The sequence below is a fragment of the Lygodium microphyllum genome, chromosome 24, assembly GCF_053477565.2.
Source record: "Lygodium microphyllum isolate KBCC chromosome 24, Lygodium_microphyllum_v1.1.10, whole genome shotgun sequence".
NCBI lineage: Eukaryota > Viridiplantae > Streptophyta > Polypodiopsida > Schizaeales > Lygodiaceae > Lygodium > Lygodium microphyllum.
This window is the reverse complement of record NC_141158.1, coordinates 107,193,850-107,213,451: the sequence shown is the minus strand read 5'-3', so window position 1 is coordinate 107,213,451 and position 19,602 is coordinate 107,193,850. Positions and strand designations below refer to the sequence as shown.

General features: G+C 42.8%; 1 protein-coding gene across 1 annotated transcript; it reads right to left on the bottom strand.

The window, feature by feature from the left end:
• Positions 1 to 622: 622 nt before the first annotated feature.
• LOC148015496 (putative magnesium transporter NIPA4) lies at positions 623 to 18,770 on the bottom strand. Its single transcript, XM_087665979.1, has 10 exons — positions 18,604 to 18,770; positions 17,836 to 18,463; positions 3,756 to 3,812; positions 3,566 to 3,656; positions 3,318 to 3,478; positions 3,011 to 3,138; positions 2,094 to 2,231; positions 1,877 to 1,969; positions 1,657 to 1,780; positions 623 to 1,398 (listed from the first exon to the last, which is right to left on the bottom strand). The coding sequence occupies exons 2-10, from the start codon at positions 17,990 to 17,992 to the stop codon at positions 1,277 to 1,279; spliced, it is 1,071 nt and encodes a 356-aa protein (XP_087522105.1). The 5' UTR covers positions 17,993 to 18,463; positions 18,604 to 18,770; the 3' UTR covers positions 623 to 1,276.
• Between the last annotated feature and the right edge of the window lie 832 nt (positions 18,771 to 19,602).

Below are 19,602 nucleotides of genomic sequence, written 5' to 3'. Positions count from 1 at the left end.
TTGTTTTCTCCTTATCCAATGTTTCTGCTAGAAATGGACTCTCGTGATTGTCTTATCTGAGTAGGTCTTCTTAACATGCCAGCCAAGAACAAACAAGTCCAGCTTTAACAAAAGTTATATTTGGTTACTAAATTTCAACTTAGACCACACAATTTAAGGTGTGACCTTACTTTGCTGGGGGAAAAAAGAAACGAATTATAGGTTATAATAAAGTGCTTCCTTCAACACATCTTTTGAACTCTTTAAGCCAACTACTGAAAGCATTCCAGATTGACCAGCAGCTTGACTTTCATACAGAGGTACATGTAATGTAAAGCTCCTAAAGAAACCATCAATAAGTTGACAGTTTACAGTAGCACTACCCCTTAAATTCAGAGTCTCTTCTTCGGCCTTTCAGACGTCATGGAAGGATGGATATCGAAGCTTGTCCTAGGAAAGACGATCAGTCAGTGGCATGGACCAGTTACCAGCTTCATCAAATGTTCATGCTGGCAACCATTTATCCACATAATCCAGCTGCTATTTCCGAGTAGAAGAAACCAAACAAACAACATTTACGCTAAAGAGCTAACTGCTGAGGGTCATGCAAGATGCTTTGCAAGATTCCTAAATACGCTCAAGCCACACAAAAAAAAAATCCATTCAATCAACATAGTACTCTGAAACCACAATCTAAATTTTGTAGATGATTTGTGAATATATCTGGTGACATAACAGCTGTCAAACTTGCACTATGGTGGCCTCCTTCTGAGGTGTAACTGCCAGAATATTGGGCAACAGACAAAAGGACAACCCCATCAAAATGCAGATTCCTGGAGATTTGAATTTGAAACATAATAATAAAACACACTGATTGAGATCTGAGCAACTGCTCAAAAGATCAGTATTTCTAGGAGCTGGATTCCACTGAGCAATTGGTCAGATATTCCAAAGTGAGGCACTTTATATATTGAAAGATCAGAGGATTATTGATAATCCACAAAAAACCCCATTGCAACAGCTTTTGCCAATGCCTCTACCACTGCTTTGTAATGACACTAAGGCTCATCCTCGTGTCATTTATATGCTGAGGTTGCAGGATGTAACTTCACATACCTGAGATTGCTGTCCGATTTAAGATTTTATAATCCGTTTATGCAACCCGAAACACATTGAAGAGAGCCATGCGACTTTCTGGCTCCTGCTGAGGTATTGAGAACCATTACAAAACTATTTCCATGTTACCGCACAGCATTTGTTGTAGAAAACTGGAGCTTTTAACAAGCACAGCAAAATCTCAAGGTGTATGGAACGAATCCATCCGCCGAAGAGGAATATCCTCTTCTGAATACCCATCATCTTCTGGACGTTTTGTAGGAAGGAAACGAGTAGAATGATTTGGAGTCAAAGGGTAGACATCTGGAACATCCATGAAAAAATTTTGTCAGCAGACTATCTAAGCAAGGCCAATAAACAAACCAAACGTGGGAAGGACATGGGGAATGAAGGGCGAGTGGGAGAGGGAGAGGGAAGGAGGAAGACACACAGAGAGATAAGGAGACGCCAAGGTCTCCCTTAAAAAAACACACAACATAAACTCCTGAACTCATTTATCCCCATTTACATAAACAAACATCAGAAGTTTCAAAAAAGTATGGAAGGGAGATCAGCACGCACTCAATCCTGAAGTGATGTTATCACCCATGTCCTTTGTGGTATGCAGCAAAAAGGTTCCCGATAGGATGGTAACAAAGCCACAAAGCTCTGTTGTTATTTGCGATGGGTTTTGTCGATCCCAATCCTGTTAGTGGATCACAATGCACGTTAATGCATGTCTTTGTGAGGTTTTCATGTTCTGAATCAGAATAAAAGGTACTCAACACCTTATACATGGTACCTTGAACATTATGATGCTTGCTACAATCGTCAAGGAAGTGAACATGACATAATAAATCGGGGAGACAACAGCTGTATTGAAGGTGTCAAGTGCCTGGATAGGGCATGCCAAGATAGCTGTCAGAGTCTAAGACTCCAAAATTGTAAGCTATAAAACTTCAAACTTTGTAATTGTGACAATCCTTTATTTCAAAATGCATACAAGGAAGCTTGCTTACCTTATTTAAATAATTCATTTGCATCAGAATACATGTTACAACGATCATGGCAAAAACCCAGGTCTCTGGATAAATAAGTTGATTTGTTCCCTCGAATGTCAATTTGAGTGCTATGCCTAAAGCCTTGACACTCATTACCTGGAATCACAAAGAAATGCTTTAAAACCTCATAAAGTATTTCAGAAGATTTAAGAAACAAATTCAGATCAAACAAGTTCCTTGAGTATCAATGCTTAGAAAAGCCTCGGGTAGCTTAAAATAAATTATATAATCCCACATAATTAGGAGGAATCCCCATTAGACTTTTCCTGCTGTCCTAAGGTTTAGAAGTAAGTTTGCTTTTACGAGATAACACACATGTGCCCTACACACACAAGGGGGCTGCCCTCCCCTCCAAACATTAGCAGAGAGTAACCAGGGACCATTTTCTAAGTGAGAGCCTAAATAATTCAAAAATTGGGTGACATTTAGAGAAGAGACAATCACTTATCTTGGCCTGAGAGTTGAACAACTTCTGGTTTTCACCCCTGTTATTTCTCATGTTTTTCTGAGATGATAGTTTTACCCAAGAATCTCTCAATCCTTTTTGTGCAAATGCGTCCTCTCAACTGACAGTTTTTATCCTCGCCCGAAGAACAGTTTGCCCAATGTGAATTGATATGTACATACATATATTTACACATATGTACACATATGCATGTGTATGTATATATATGTGTAAAATATGAATGTGTGTGTGTTAAATGGGGGGGGGGGGGGGGGGGGGCGCGCAGCGGTGGGGGGAGGGGGATTTGGGGGATGGGTTGCATGTGTGTCTGGGTGTGTCTGAGATGAGAGCTTGAATAAACCTAAAAATTAGCATTCAGGTTACAGACATAGCAAAGTTTGAAGAGTGGAATAAAATTGCCATAGCATACCGAAAGAGATCCCATCAAGGAGCAGATACCAATATACACCATCACGTGGGTGTTTCCATAGTGTGATACAAAATGAAAAATCAAAATGAGCGCCAATGCTACCACAGCGATTGAATAAAGTAGAAATGCTGCAATAGACACACAAACATATACAGAAGAACATGTCAGCCAAAATCCACTGTATGACTTCTGTAAATTGTCAGAAAATAACATCATGACAAGATTCCAATGCTTGGACTTAGTAGGCTTCTGTATCTTTGGTTACAAAAACGCAAAAACAAGGGAAAAATGCAAACGAGGCTTTTACCTGGCTCTGTGGCAAGTGTCCACACTTCCTTTACAGACATTATCTCACGCTCTGGAGGGGCATGAAGGACAATAGTTGTAGAGCCAACCACACAAAGAATGCAGCCCAATATTCCTAATACATGCAGCTTCTCCTTCAGCATTATATGTGCAAGCACTGCACTGCAAAACAACAGTGCAAACATTAACAAGCTTTGTTTGCTAGTTTATTCAGGGAGAAAAAGCTGTCTTCACCATTTGAAACTGCACCTGACAATAATGCTTAGAGCTCCAAGTGGAGTAACCAGAATAGCAGGTGCAAAGGCATATGCAGCAAAATTAGCAATCTCACCAACCACCACTGCAAAAGCTCAATTTTCAGATAAGAGGCATTGTACATTTTGCATTCGAACAAATGAGGCTCTTGCATCCATTGAAAAGAAAATACAAGTCTCCTTACTTGTGATCATGCCAGCCCACCACAGGGGTTCATATAAGTATGAATAGCCTCCTAAACCTGCCAAATACAGTAGAGCATGTAACCCTCCAACACTTTGGGAGCCAAAAATCTAATCGAACAACCATATGAAATAACAAGACAGTAACCTGTTCAGATATACAACATCATTCAAGACGACCAAATTGTCTTTTTAAGTGTCATGTGCTCCCTTTTAAAGTGTTTGGAGCCCAAATAAACCAAGATTGACACTTCCAAGTTCTAGTTTTGAATTACTGCATACCAAACGAACTCATAGATGGTACAATAAAGCCTAGTTCAAATGCTTCAAACAATGGTGCTACAACACAATGGAACTTTTCTTGGTTGGAGCCCATGTTCTTCATGAAGCTAGTCAATAGAGAATTTTGTACAAGTTTACTTGAAGAGGAAATCCGCTCAATGAACCCAGCCTTTCTTCTTGGGGAGGGTGATAATGACCTAATGATTAATCAACAATTACGGCAAGCATAAAATTCACATAAACTGAAAATTCAAATGTTACTACTTAATCTTGGACAATGGACAGCTTGTTGGGCCCAAAACTAGCACCCTTGTAGTGTTTCTTTATCTTGAGTTGCAATCTAGATGGAATACAATGAGATTCCCTAAATCTCCTTTGCTCTCCAATTGCCTCTTCCTGTTATAAATGACTGGCAAGCCTTCAAATCAATTTGCCACTTGCTGAAGGATTGGCCTTCAATTGTGCTCCTTGGGTGACAAATTCAGCACCAAATGATTGTTGGCTGCACGGCCTCTTGAATCTCTTGAAATTGCCCCAATTTCAGTGACTGAAATTCAAATCTCTGGGCCTTCAATTTTTTAGCACACTTCTAGAGGTGGCTGTCTCAAACCCTAATTTCTACTGTAAATTAGAGTTTACATTAGAGATTAGTCAAAATCTCCACCTCCAATGACTAATTTTGCTAAAAATTACCAAGGAGGATAAGAATACGCTAGACGATGAGGCAAGATGCTAAAGAGAGCAAAAATTCAGATTTCCATTGCGAGAAAATTAAAGAAATCAACTATTGTCCTTTCTAAACCACCATGAAAGCTGTCTCCACTAATGAAACAGGCCGAATATAATGTTGCTTGGCTGAAACAGCCCTCAAACTGCTGTCACCTACCGTTGTACTCTCTTCTAGGTTCTTAGTAGTATTGTAAGCTCATGAGTGAGTCTAGGCCATGCCTAGTATTACTAGCTATTTTAGACATTTTATTGTGGCCCGTATGATGCATATTTGGGCATTTATTGCTGGCTGACCTGATGCATTATTTCCATTCTTTTTGGCCTATTTATTTGGGCTCCTTCTCCACATTCAATCATTCATCACTTGGAAATCCACTACATACCTTGGTAAAGAGAGAAGCCTGTGTCAATGCCCACGCAGCCAATGCCTTACTGTTGCACACGATTGTTTTGTGTTTGGTATATGGATTCCATTTCCTAAGTATTCTTCTAAATTCTCTTCTTCGTAGTGTTCTCTCCTTCTTTCTCTTCTGTTTTGTGTTCAACAATTTATTTCAGCACTTGTTTATGCTTCCATTGTTGCAACACTTCTGACATGGTATCAGATTTTAGGATCTCTACTCTTGCTACTGTTTTTCTACTGATTACAGGTCTACCCCTACTGATTGTTGTCTTTTCTTGCCTACTGTACATTGCCTACAACCTGGCGACTGCTATATGCTGTCCATCGCCTTGTTTCCAGCCTTCTACAGATGAATTTTGGTCTAACACGCTACGTTATGATTTTCTGCATTATTTTATTGCTGATTAATATGTTGTAGTGCACCTAATTGTGTAGGCCATGTCTCAATGGAGCAATGTGATAATGGGATGACAAATTATTAAGTGCAGGTCACATGTTACATGTGACTTGTCTTGTGCTACTCCACTTTCTCTATTTGCACTAGCTGTCCCATTTTTCCCATATATAAAAAACTCATTTTTCTTCATTCTACATCAGTTTTACTGGCTAGGGCTCCATCCATCTGTATCATCATCCTCCACTCCTGCACTATCGAATATCCCCATATTCCCTCTTCTTTCATTCCTATTTTACAAAATAGCATGATTATAAATTCATTATAGTCCTTCATCCTCGAGCTTTTCTTCCATTTCAAGAACAAGAAGAAAGCCATATCGATGTATTGTTGATCAACAATGGAAAAGAACTAATTTCTCTCTTTCTACTCACATCTTGTAAAGAAATATTGTCTTTTTGCTTTTACTGCAAAGTGATACATGTATGCAAAAATATCTTTACATGATCTTGTGAAAGTGAAAACTATTACTCCTCACTCTCACGTGGATTGTACCTTAGCTCTTTCCTAAAAAACCTAGATTTTGGGGAGATGCAACCAGCCGCTCGAAGAAAAGAAGGGAGGCGAGAGGACATTGGGATTGTTGCCCATCTTTAACCCTCAATCTTGTCTCCATTACTTTTACGTTTCCATGGTTGTAATTGTTTGAGTAATTTTCATATTTAACTTTAAGTATTGTTTCTCCACTTCTTCAAATATTAAGTCTCAAAAACAAACAACTATTATAATTGTTGAGCATACTATAATGTTCAAGGTGTTCACATTGATATTAGAGATTGACTCCATCCTTCTAAGTTTGTTTGTTTTCAACCCTTGCATTGAGTGCTTGAGCATATTTTTCTTCAAATCCCAATTAAAGATCCAAGTGCTATCCTTCAAGCCATTCAAAGCCTTAAAGAGAATAATCAACATATTCGAAGAAGTCAAGGAACAAGAGAAATGTCTCCTTCTACTTCAAGCTAAAGAGAGAGATTGCGTCAAAGCCCATCCTCTTCTTCAAAGTCATCTGGTGCCTTTTTTGATGGACCCTCACCAAGCGATGAAGAGTCACATCCTTCTTGTGAAAGATGACATCATTGACAAAGGCATCGATATTCTTTACCCTCGTCTCCATCTTCATCCCTTATCATCTTCAACCTCATGGTCAGATCCTGGGCAAATGCATTAAAAAAAGAAAACTAACTCATTATCTCAACTTGAAAAGAAAATCAAATTCAATATATATGATGGTTTTGAAATCCCGATCTTCTTTTTAAGTTTATTCATCAATTTCAAATCTTATCTGGTTATGGTATGTATTTTTTTAAAAAGAAAAAGTTAATTTTGCAACTCTACATTTAAACGATCTAGCCCATGCTTGGTGAACGGGGTTGGAATATGAACATGCTGCCCCAAAATCTTGTAATTCTTTGTTCATATGATACAAGGTCAATTCCTTCATGTCCATTTCGTAAGAGATGTAGAAATGGGATGGGATTGACTCTGACAAGGAAAAATGAATCACTTGATGACTACACAAAGAGGTTTTGGAAGCTCTTTTGAAGGTCCAACATTTCAAAAAAATTAATAGCTTTGAACAGCTTACGAAGTTCCAAGTGTAAAGAAGATTGCTAGGGTTTACACTAAGGACACACAGAATGTACGACCACGACAGAAACACAAAGAGACAGACACAGACAAAGAGAGCAAAACTCAAACCCTAAAGCAAAACTCAAAACTCAAACACAAACAGAAGAAGGGAGAGAGAAAACACAACGCTGAAGTGAATGAATGTTGTAAATGAATGTCAGAGTGTCCAGTGTGCTCAAGGGCAGAGCAATGTCGGAGTGTGACATCCATCGGAGACGGATCCCAATTCTATGGCCACCAATCGGAGTGTAGGAGTGTTGAATAGTGAATGGCAGCAAGCTGGTCACCAAAACGCAGCAGTCTAGAGGCTAGAAATTGATAAACGCAGCAGTGTTTCACCGATCGGAGGCTAGAAACTGTCCACGGGTGTTGTAAACAATAGGGCGGCAGCTTGAGAAGGTGTGTCGGAGAGTGTCAAGATCTGCAATGCTGTAAACGCAGGCTAGCTAACCCTGGCGATGCTGAACAACAGGGTGAACAGCAGTCTGGGACAGTCTGGAGCAATCGCCAGTAGCTGAGAGATGTCGCCTACAACAATGGACAAGCTGAGGATAATGTGGCTGCAGTCGATGATGGCTGGACAGCAGATGGAGGCGGGCTGCAAGCTGAAAACTGGGCGCCAAACAACAGCAGCAGAGGGTGTGTGGGCTGGTGTAACCTACAAACAAAGATGAGGCTGAATGGGGGCAGCCTGTCTATTTATACATGTAGAAGGGTGCCCCAAAAATTAGGGTTTTTGGAGGGCCACTGAAACTCTCTCGGACCGCTCTTCTTTTTAGGGTTTTTCATTAATTAATTGTGTTTTGGGGCTGTTTAAGAGGCTAATCAACAAGTAACGCATGTTTTAGCTCAACACTCCCTCTCAAGCCCAAAACTGAGCCAAAAGGTTAGGCCAGCATTGTGATGTTTACTTACCCCAAGCATCCCATCCCAAAGCAGCTAGGGCATCGGACAAAGAGTGCACGTCGGTTGCCCAGTGGCCTACCAAGACTACAGAGGCGATGGTTATCTTACCAAGGGAATCCAAGGAGTCACCCCAGAGAGGACAAGGCATCGGACAAAGGGTGCACATCGGCTGCCCAGTGGCCTATCAAGCCCTACAAAGATGGATGGAACCACATTGAACTTTTTCTTTTTTTTAAGTTTTAATAAGTGAGTTAAATTTTAAGGGATGCGACTGATTGAGTAATAGTGACCCAGAAGACAGGAGTAGGGAGGGTGCACCCAACCCATCACAAAGCAAAACAAACTAACCCATCCACTTAGGGTATCGACGACGAAGAAAAATAGGTGATGAGGTATCCATGTAATGAAGGAGAATGGTGGTGTGGTCACAACAACTACCAGTGGAAACAGCTTAGGATCCGCTCAAGTGGAGTTCTACACAATGAGATGCAAAGTATGCTAGCTGCTGAAGAATGCTCATGCAACAGGTGCCACTTGGACAGTATCCCTCATGGAAAATTTGTTCACTTGCCCAAGCGCCCTAGTACAAAGATAATGAAATCATGCAATGCAAAGGGGAAGGTACAACAGGGGGGAGAAGCCGATGTCGAATACAAAGTATTGAAGCCTGTAGAATACCAAGAAGGATAGAAACCCCCTCTCAACCTGGATATAGATGCTAAAGAAGAAAGAGGAGCCTGATGTCGGTCTTCATATGGTGCCGAGAACCAAAAGGAATGAAAGAAGATTAAGTGGATGAAGTGAATGAAGCACCCCGCTAGAAGAGAAATGTAGAAGTGATAGTATCAAGAGAGATGTTGCACGATCCACCTCGGGAGGGAAAACCGCCATGCTAGAAAAAGAGCAAGCACTCCTAGGATGATGAACCATGAAAGAAACGGTGCGCATCCCCACGTCTCTAGCCCAGGTAGGACCAAAGCAATCTGCAAGTTAGCCCTACACTGAAAGACAAAACCCTGCAAAAGAGATGAGAATCTGCAAACACAGAGGTTAGTGGTGAGATGCTCCAAAGCAAAACATAACATAAAGAAAATCTAACTCAAAATAAAAGCAATGATGTGGATGTATATAAGTAAATGCAGTGGAAGACAAAACAATGGAAAAGCTAAGGACAATGAATCCTATGGGCCCTGACTCTAAGAGTGTGAAAAATGAATGCTAGACTGACCTAGGATATCCAAAAGGACCTAGAGACATGCTAGTCTAAGAATATGGCCACCATCACGTACGTCCAATAGCAAGGGTCTGCCAAGGGAATGCCTAACGAGATGGAGAGGAAGGTGAGATGGATGCATGAAGTGCAACGGGATCAGAACCTACAAATCAATCAGTCAGTCCCTCAGGGATAGTGAAAGAGATGGGCTGCTGAGGCTCTACTCGAGCCACATGTCCAATAGCAACAACGGGTGCTGAAGGAGCAGATGAAGCAAGAGCGGAAGGCGTAGCCCCACTGGACTGTGCAGTCGCATCGGTCTGCTGAGGCTTTTTAGGTGGAAGACCTTGGGCCTTGGAGCGACACTTCTCGTCCATATAGCCTACTCTCTGGCAATGTGTGCAAAACCGGTTTTTCTTAGGGAGTTGCTGCCACATAGGTCTTCATTCTTTGGGTCCATCTGAAAAAAAGGAGTCACCCTCTGATTGGCTTACCTTCGCATCTTGCGAGTTCTTGCCACTGGTAGTTCTTTCTCTCGAAGCAGAGGTAATCAACCCCCTCTGCTTTGAATAAGGCTAGGATGAGGATTTCTTGTGGACTTGATCATGCAGCCTCGTGTAACGCAAGAACTGGCACTCAAACTTGTAGAAGATTGGCAATTGAGGTTGGGAGATGATGTGTTGAATGAAATTCAAGTACTTTTCGAGCAACATATTCAAGAAGAATGTAACATGATCGTCATCTGACTTTGGAGAGCTAGTAGTGGCGAACTCGGCAAGTAATCGGCGTCTATATTCAGCCAACTTGACTTTCAGATCATCCCCTTCCTTAATAGAGAACTCTTGAAGCTCAAAGTCGAGATTGATGTGCCGAGTACGATTACAAGCCGCATAGCGGTCAAGAAGGTGACTCCAATGCTTTGACGCGAGCGGGAAGTGCTGTTGAGAAACCCTTCACCTGCAGTTTGCGTTTCTGCATTTTGTGTTTAGGGTTTGCAGCCCCAAAAAGGGGCGCCATCCTAGACTGACTGTGCCTATTTATAGGCCACTCTCTCATTCATTCCTCACGGCTAATTCATTCAGTCCGTCACCTCCTCTCTCCAACCTCTCCACTGCCCTCACACCCCTTCAGGAGGACATTTCGGTTCGTGGTTCGTGGCTGTCTTCATCATCTTCCTTGTGCTACGGCACCCTTGTTTCCTTGTATGACATTCACTCCATGATTCAAAACTTCATCATTCCATTCATCAGAGTTTCTTCTCTCTTCTCTTCTCTTCTCCATGTTTGCGGAGTTCACTCTATGTTCCTCCCCGCAAACCCTACTGTCTCGCTAGTACGTCATCTGTTGACATGGTATCAAAGCAGGATCTGGTCAAACAGCGGCAAAGATCCTCCACTCCAGTGAAGGCAAAGACTGGTGGCGGGTTCGGCTTCCACTTCTCTTTTTCTGCTACTGCATCAAAATCTCGTTTTAGAAAATTTCAGGTGTTTCAGCTTGCTGCCCACACCCCACTCGCGGAGGACATCTCAGCCGAAGCTATCCAGTACTGTCTCCATCAGTTGACACCTGATTTCCAGCCCTCTTCACGTAGCTTGGAGCTGATTCCAGCCAGGTGACTGCTGTTCTTGTGCAGACCTGTTTCCGTACAACCTGCCACGTCATCACAGTCCTGCATGAGGCGAACATTGTGATTCGTGCTTCACACTGCCCTCACACCCCTTGAGACCAACATTGCGGTTTTGTGGTTCATGGTGGTTGACCTCTTCCTTCTTCAGCAAGGCACATTGGTATCCATGACTTCTTTACCAACAGATGACCAGACTACTAGGTGCTCCTACTGTGGCATCACCAGACGCAACACCAATGCTTGCTGACTTCGACCTTTGCTTCCCACCCCTCTGGAGTACATGCATCTTCCACCAGACACTCCTTGTGCCACCTCTCCTTTCTGGGTCACAAAGATCGTTCTGCATCAGCTATCAAAGTACTATGGTCAAGGCAATAAGACGCATCCGATGCGCATTAAGTCCTTTCGAGCACATGGAGGATCGATTGGCACTACGACCTCCTAGAGATCATCGCAATGCCAGTGGCAGTCTTCTCCCACCTATTTTCGGGTACAGTGGCTACCACGGCCCACGGTTCTACAGTCTACTCCATCGAGAGACAGTGATTGTTTGATACCATCTCCTCATCAATCCGCTCCTTCAAGAGACAGTGGCTGCTCAACTCCTTCCTCTTTTTCGACTACCCAGTCTGCTCCACTGAGAGACAGCGACTGTTGCTTACCTCTTGCTCATTCTGAGCCCTACCCCTTCCCCACCCTCAACTACTCAGGTTCGAGAGGCTACCTCTAGGAGCTCTTCGGCACCCCAGATACCTTCTTCGACCCGACCGGTGGTACTTCCTTCATCATCAGACTTTTCGGAGTCCGTGATCCATGAGTTTTTGAATTCCCTATGTACTTCAAAGGGGGATTCAGAGGGGGATGTTATTTCTTTGCCCTCAGAGGGGGCATCTACTTCTTCGACTTCAGTGGGGGCCCCTCCACCTCCCATCTCAAAGGGGGAACCTACTCCACATTAAGTTCTTTACCCATCCTCTACTTTCTTGGGGTGGCTGTCTTCGACCAGTCATATCTTCTACTGATACCCACGATCTTCAGGTACCACCTAGATCGGAACCTCAAAGGTTCAGCTGCGACTTGGTGATGAGGCCTTCATATTCCTTCCAGCATGGATGCACGGAGCTAGTGGCTTCTCTCCCGAGGTTGTGTTTCGAGTTCTCTAGTTCACTCTGTCTACTGGTCTTTACGACACGTTCCCTTTCCGGTGGAAATCTTGGATCTTAGAAATCCTCTACATCTTCTTCCTCCTCTTCTCTTCTTGCCTTGGTCACCTGGTTAGTATGGAGCCACCTCCCGAGATCGAGTACGGGCATATTCTTATGGTTCTCGGTACCACACAAAGTCAGACATTCCTATGCATTGCATGTTTTCATCATCTTTGTACTAGGGTGCTTGGGCAAGTGAACAATTTCCCCTCGAGGGACCCTGCCCAAGTGGCACCTGCTACTGCACATTCTTCAACATGTAGCATTGCATCTCCACCTCACTCCTCTTGTTCCCCCTTTTTGGGCCTGAGAGGGGGTGTTGAGAAACCCTTCACCCGCAATTTGCGTTTCTGCGTTTTGTGTTTAGGGTTTGCAGCCCCAAAAAGGGGCACCATCCTAGACTGATTGTACCTATTTATAGGCCACTCTCTCATTCATTCCTCATGACTAATTCATTCAATCCGCCACCTCCTCTCTCCAGCCTCTCCACTACCCTCACACCCCTTCAAGAGGACATTGCGGTTCGTGGTTCGTAGCTGTTTTCATCATCTTCCTTGTGCTACGGCACCCTTGTTCCCTTGTATGACATTCACTCCATGATTCAAAACTTCATCATTCCATTCATCAAAGTTTCTTCTCTCTTCTCTTCTCTTCTCCATGTTTGCCGAGTTCACTCTGTGTTCCTCCCCGCAAACCTTGCTCTCACTGGCACGTCATCATTTGACAAGTGCTGCAATTGAGAGTGAAACTCAAGAAGCAATCCATGCATCAGCTCAACATTGGTTGTGGCATTGCGGGCTCTCCATTGACGAATGTAGTCAGGGTGAGCTAGTCGAGGGTCCGGCATAGGCTCTACGAAATTAGACCAAGTGGTGAAATTTGACCCATTAAAACGTGTCTTATCCGTGAAGGCATTCTTGGCCGTTGCAACAAGAGTGGTAGTGCTCGAAGATGCATAGTGTGAAAAAGTGTAGTGTGGGTAGGATGGGGGAGTGAAGTACACTTGGGAAGGGGCCCTAGAGTGCCCACCAGGCATGCGGGGTAGTGTGCAAGGTGGATCCATAGGTAGGGATGGGCTGACTAGGCATGGGCATGGTAGCCATATGAGGAACCCAAGGAGATGGGATGGAAACACGGGGAGTAAAAGATGGGAATCCCTGCATAAGTGTAACCCAAGGAGAGTGTGAAGACACACCATAAGCTGAGGATAGAAACCCCTGCGTTTGAGTGGTCATATGAGATGTGAAGCTGGGGATAGTGAGGGGGATACCCATCACAGTCAACCTAGGAGTTATGGGTGTGCTCCTTTGCTGAAAGGTGAGAGATACTGTATTAAAGGGTGGCATTCCCCCCTAACGAAGTACCATGGTGCAAAGAGGTAGAGAATGGGGTAGAGAAGAAGAAGGTGCTAGGAGCGGAGATGGAAGATCCAACTCCTAGGGTGTGTGAGGCAGATATGGAGTGTAATCCAAGGTTTTGAAAATATGATGAGAGGTAATCAAGGTGTGATATAGAAGAGGGTGGGATGGGAGGGAAGTGAGAAGTGTGTGTGATATGCTCAAATGAAACAGAAGCTGTATATGTACTTGAATTTTGTCTAGTTCTTCGTGAGCCCCCTCTATTGAAGTTCACATACGCAAAGCCATCCGGATCCTGTATTTCAAAAGAAGAAACAGGTGAGGGATTTGATTCATGCAACACAAAAGAATTGTACAAACCTGACATTGGACCTGGCTAAGATGATGAAGATGAATCACTAGAAGTTCCAAATGTCGTATGTCCTCCATGATCGGAGAGGTGGCCAGCCATACCAACCGGTCCAGATGTGGTAGCAAAACTGGTATGAGGGGTGTAAACATCACCGTACTTGTTGCGATAGTAGTTCTCAAAGTCCTCCTCTGTCATGTTAGTGAATTCTGGAATGGGAGTAGAAGAAGAAGATGAAGGTGAAAGTGGAGTGTCATCCTCCTCACCGAGTCCATAATGCTATCTCAGGGCCTCCAATGATGAAGAAGCTTGATAAGACATCATAGGAACTGGAGAAGAAGGTGTATGAAACATTGTGATTCGGTTACAAGTCGTATTGTGTGCCTCGCACAAAGACTAGGGATGGTAGAACATTGATTTACACTGATTAGAATAAATGCATATAATAGGTAATAACTGGAAAATTCAGCATCTTACCGCTCTGGGCCAAATTGCCCCAAGGAAAGTGACAAGCCGAAACTAATTAGCCCCAAACAACAAAAACCTTGGGGCCCCTTGCAATATTTATTTTCAGATTAACTCCACAAAATATGATTGTACACCTAAGAAAGGCTAAAGGTCCAAGAGATTAGAGGATCATGTCGAGAACTCAAACTATCCAAGTTCCTTCAACTGAAATTCCCCCAATTCCACAATCTCTACCAATTCTAGAACTAGTTGTTTTCTACAAGCAATAATCCTAAAACTCAATTTGCCCCTTGATTGCAAACTCAAGGAGCAAATTAAGCCTTCTCCCATTGCATGCAAATCAGCCCTGTTATAGACCACTCTCCAAATGTTGGCGAACAGATTCTGGTTCCCATCTAAAAGAGGTGACTACTATTGGAGCATCACTACTATTTGGACATTATTTGGCTGGAAATTATTACTCGTTGCCATTTGGGGAAGCAAATCAGAGACTTCTCTTTCCTACTACTCTCTCCTCTATGCCTACTGCTTATGCAATGTCTGATGAAAATTGATCATCCAAGCCTCAATTATGAGCCTGAAGTGTTGCTTTTGAAAATCCGTTGCTCCCAAGTCTATGACCATGAAGGATTAGGGTTTGCATTCATTGCTCCCAAGTCTGTAACCACGAAGGATTAGGGTTTGCATGGCTGTATTGGGACACGTACATGCATGCCCATAGTTACCAAGAAACTCATTTCATACCTAAGCATTTCAGAAACCTATGAAACACCTATTTTAGATTTCCAACAAAGCCCTACCCGTGTTTGAACTTTTGTAATCAGCATTTGTCATGGACTCATTTGACATACTAACAAGTACATTGACATTGTTTGCAAGAAATTTTCTTGAGTTGTTGTCTAATGATGCATGTGCATATATATTGATGTGTTGTTCTATAATTAAAGATAATATTGTCATGGACAATGGACCATGATGCATGTACATGTCGACGCTATGTTGAATCTCCATTTGCATTGTATTGGATTAAGAATTATGATAAATTACATCATATGAGTCATACTTTATATGATCTTTTTCTTCTATCTTGAATGAAACTCATTTCTAATGGTTTAGGAAACTCATATTAAACCTATGAAACCCATTTCATACCTCCCCTTTCAAAGACCCTTGGCAACTATGTGCATGCCTAAGTGTTTTGTGAAGGTTGCTGCTGTAGATTCAGTCAGTGGTCAGCAAATTCAGTGAGATTCAGCTACTGTCACCTACCCTTGATGCTACTAGATGTTCTTGCCTGAATCCGGTTTGTGTTCCACTGCTGTCGCCAGCTGCAAGTTAGGATTTTCCAGCTATCAAACTGCCTGGAACAGTGATCAACCACTGTCTCTGCCCCCAGAACTACCCTCTGCAGCACCTTTCCAACCTTGTTTGCTCTGTTCATGGCTGCATGCCAAGTGGCAAACCTGGCCATGCAAACTCACCCTCTAAAACTATTAAGTTCCTAACGTCTTTTCAAACTAAAAGTGTTCAAACTTTTCAAAACCTTACTCCAAGACAAGCTTATTTAATTCCCTAAAAGTCCCATGACACCAAAAGTCATTCCCAAGGGGCTACTAGATGTCTTCAACCAAGACTTATCACCATGCACCCACTAGCACCTATCCACAACAACTCTTGTCAACCTCCCCAACTACCCAAGCTAGGGTTGTCAATCAATGTGACTCACATTCAACTTAATCTCACATGTGCACCGAACATGTGTGCAACTTAAATGTTCCAAGAGAAATAAGTCAAAATTTCACAACACGTGATAGTCATCATCAGCTAATTCACAGCTGCTGTACAGCTGAGTTTTCTGCCTCCAGTGTTGCTGTCAATTGCAAGATGCTGTATGGACAGCTGTTTATTGCTGCCAACTGCATCCAGGACATCATTTTTATAATTGTTCTTCACTGACTGACCCTAGGCCGCTGCATTCCATCACTGCTACTTGAGCAGCCACACATCTGTACCTTCTTCATTCATCCATTTCAGCGTACATTCATCAATGAGATACATCTTCTCTCTCTTTTCCCAATTCGCCTTCTTGTCTGAGTTCAATCTGTTTTAGTGATGTTCGTACAGAATTTTCTCTGTCCACAGCAAGTGAACCCCCTACAAAAATGCACAAATTCAGCCGCTTGCAGCGGTTTCCAGCTGCAGCGGTTTCCAGCTGCAAGTGTCAGCTTGGCTAACACTGACAACTTCCGATGGACTCTCCAAAGGTCAAAATATGGCAACTGTAACTTGATCAAGCTGAAAATTCAAACCTACACGTTGTAGCTCTGTAAGCCTCCAGAGCAAGCCTTAGACACTTCACCCTGGCAAAATAACCTGAAAATACAGCATTAACAGAACCAGTAATATATTTACCCCTCCTAGTCTCACAGCTGCAAAAATGCAGCTCCTCCAGCATTTACTTATCGAAATGCAGATTCCACAGGCCCTTGTTTGATGAAAAATGCAATTGGTAAGGAGTCAGGATTTCACCAGCACTTCACACAGCAGCCCCTTACCACAGCAGCTAATGATTAAGGAAGCTCACCAGCACCAAAATGACTAGCTCCAGCTCAGTCTTAATAAAATACTGAATGCAGAGAATTCGGCTATGGTGGCTCAGAACACAGCTAGACTACCATGTAGGAAATTTAGAAACAATGGAACAAAAAATGACTACAAAGATCTAAAATTCACACACCATGCACAATAGAGCTCGGCTTCCACTAGTTGAAATGAGACCAAGAGGGTTCCTTCATATCAAAGAACACTGCTCGCGGTTGTATAATAACAAACAAGAACAAATGTCACATGCACACCCTTGTTTTGGTGTGGGTGCACATAAGCATTCTCTTTGTGGACAGATTCTCCTTTTCTCACTTCTCTTTCTCAGTCCCTCACTTTTAGCTAGCCTATGACTCTCTCCACATTGCTTTTGTATATTTTCTCTAACAGAACGATGTTAGCACGTCTCAAATGCAGGGTCTCCAAATGTCTCATATCTCATCCCTGGTATTTTGGCACTAGAACCTACAAAATACGTGTTTGGCTTTTCAGGACAGTTTCTTATGTGCAATGTACCTGGCTCTTTACCCACCGAATCACTAGCACAGCAAAACGTTGACTGATGCTTCAGCTTAACCAGCGGACCTAGACAACAGCTAGCATACCCAAGGGTGCAACTCATCCTGCATGAACTATCCTCTTAAAGAAATCCACAAAAAGCAATAAGACAAAATGGCCTAAACAGAAAGAATATTCAACTGAATAATTTTACAAGGAGTATGTGTAGAAAGCAGTCTCTTGGTGTAAGTCCTTTGAAAAAGCCTTCAACATGCAACCGATCATACCCACTCTTATGTTGTACTGTCGACTTGATTGAGCTAAAATAAAGGAGGTATGTTGCCGAGTTGACGATCTTACCTGCTCTCAGATTGGAGGCCCCTGCTCTCTTGAGTCCCTTTTTCTTCACAATAAAACTGGCACCGATAAACAGGCTTGACGAAAGTGCAAGAATAAGACCTTTCACATTGTCTGAGGACATGTACATGAACGAGTCACCCCCAGAAGCTTCAGCCATTCCAGAAGCTATAGCTCACCGCCTTTCAAAAGGTTAAGATTTTCCTATCACAGTCTGTACTACAAGGTTGATAAGCAGCACATTGCATCTGTACAGGCGATGGCGGCTACCACCGGTGCAGCCCCGACACAGATTGAGATTCTGGTGCTGCTGCGGCTTGTTTGCCAGACCACAGATTCAGAACCAGAGCGATAAGGTCAAGACCTGTGACTATATCGATTGCAATAACAGTGATTTGCTCTTGCCCCTTATATCGGTACACAGGATAGTTCTGCAGGCAGTCTATCAAAAGCCTGAAATTGGACCTGAAAGATCCTTTGCATTCACTGGCAAAGGGCTTTCTTTGCAAGGCTGATTACAGAAAACTACTACACCTCATCCGACAAGGCCTTCAACTGATGAAGCTTGAGAGATCTCCCGTCGCATGAATCCCAAGAAGATCTCCAGATTTGCAGCCTGACAAGACCGAAGCTGGAAAACAGGTAGCCCGAAGGCAAATTTTAAGAGCAGGAGAATATGCAGTGAATAACGCAAATCTTGGTCTGACAGAGGGGGTAGAGAAGTTTTGATAAGAAGAATGATCCAAATCTAGAAACAAACAGAGCACTTACCTGACTTTTTGAGATCTACCAACCAGAGAACGAAAGGAAGCAAAAGAGAGAGAGAGAGAGAGAGAGAGAGAGAGAGAGAGAGAGAGCCTCTGTGTGTGTGTGTGTGTGTGTGTGTGTGTGTGTGATACAGTATCGCAAAAAACCAAGGAACTAATGAATTATCTTTTTCGACCATCTTCTGGGAGTGACCTACCTAGTATTAGAGCTTTGTGATCCTGAGAAACACGGAGGCTCGGAGCCATATGAATGTGCTGCAAGCACCATTACTTGTAAAGATGTGATACTCCTTGTGTGCACCTCTCCTTTCAACTTAGTGTTAGTTTTGGGCAGGTCGAGAAGGAGGGTAGAAGAGGAGGCAATTGCAGGAGAAGGCATTACCTTTCACTTTGCCTTGATCTCTTGGTAGTGGCCTAAGTCGATGAACAAGTACTTTGTGATCAAAGGAAAAGCTTACGGTCTAAGCAATATGAATGCACTTGTGAAGATGTGATACTTTTTTTAATAATGTGAGTTTTATATTAAGTAAATATATCTACATTGCCCCTAGTGGTGGGGATAAGCTGCAACTTCAGCTCTTTTGAGGATGAGGTCAGAACCATCACCTCTACACTAGATGTGGTACTTCTTATACACCTCTATTTAGGGTCAATTTCACTACTATGGAGGCAGAAGAGGAGGCAATAGCCTTCAACTACCTCAATCTAATGTAGCAGCCTAGGTAGTCTAGAAGCTTTGTGCTCCAATGAAAAACGTAGGGTCTCAACAATATGAATTTGCTGCAAACACCATTACATGCAAAATGATTTTGTATTAATTGAATATTGTGGCTTACAATGATACTTGTAATCAAGGGGCACCCAAACCTTGACCATAGATTTTACAAGTGGTCCCATAACAATGTCCATCTTGGTGACCAACCAAGTGGAGCCATGATCAACTTCTTACATCATACATCATACAAGGTGCCAGGTGTTGCATCCTAGAACATGTTGCTACGTG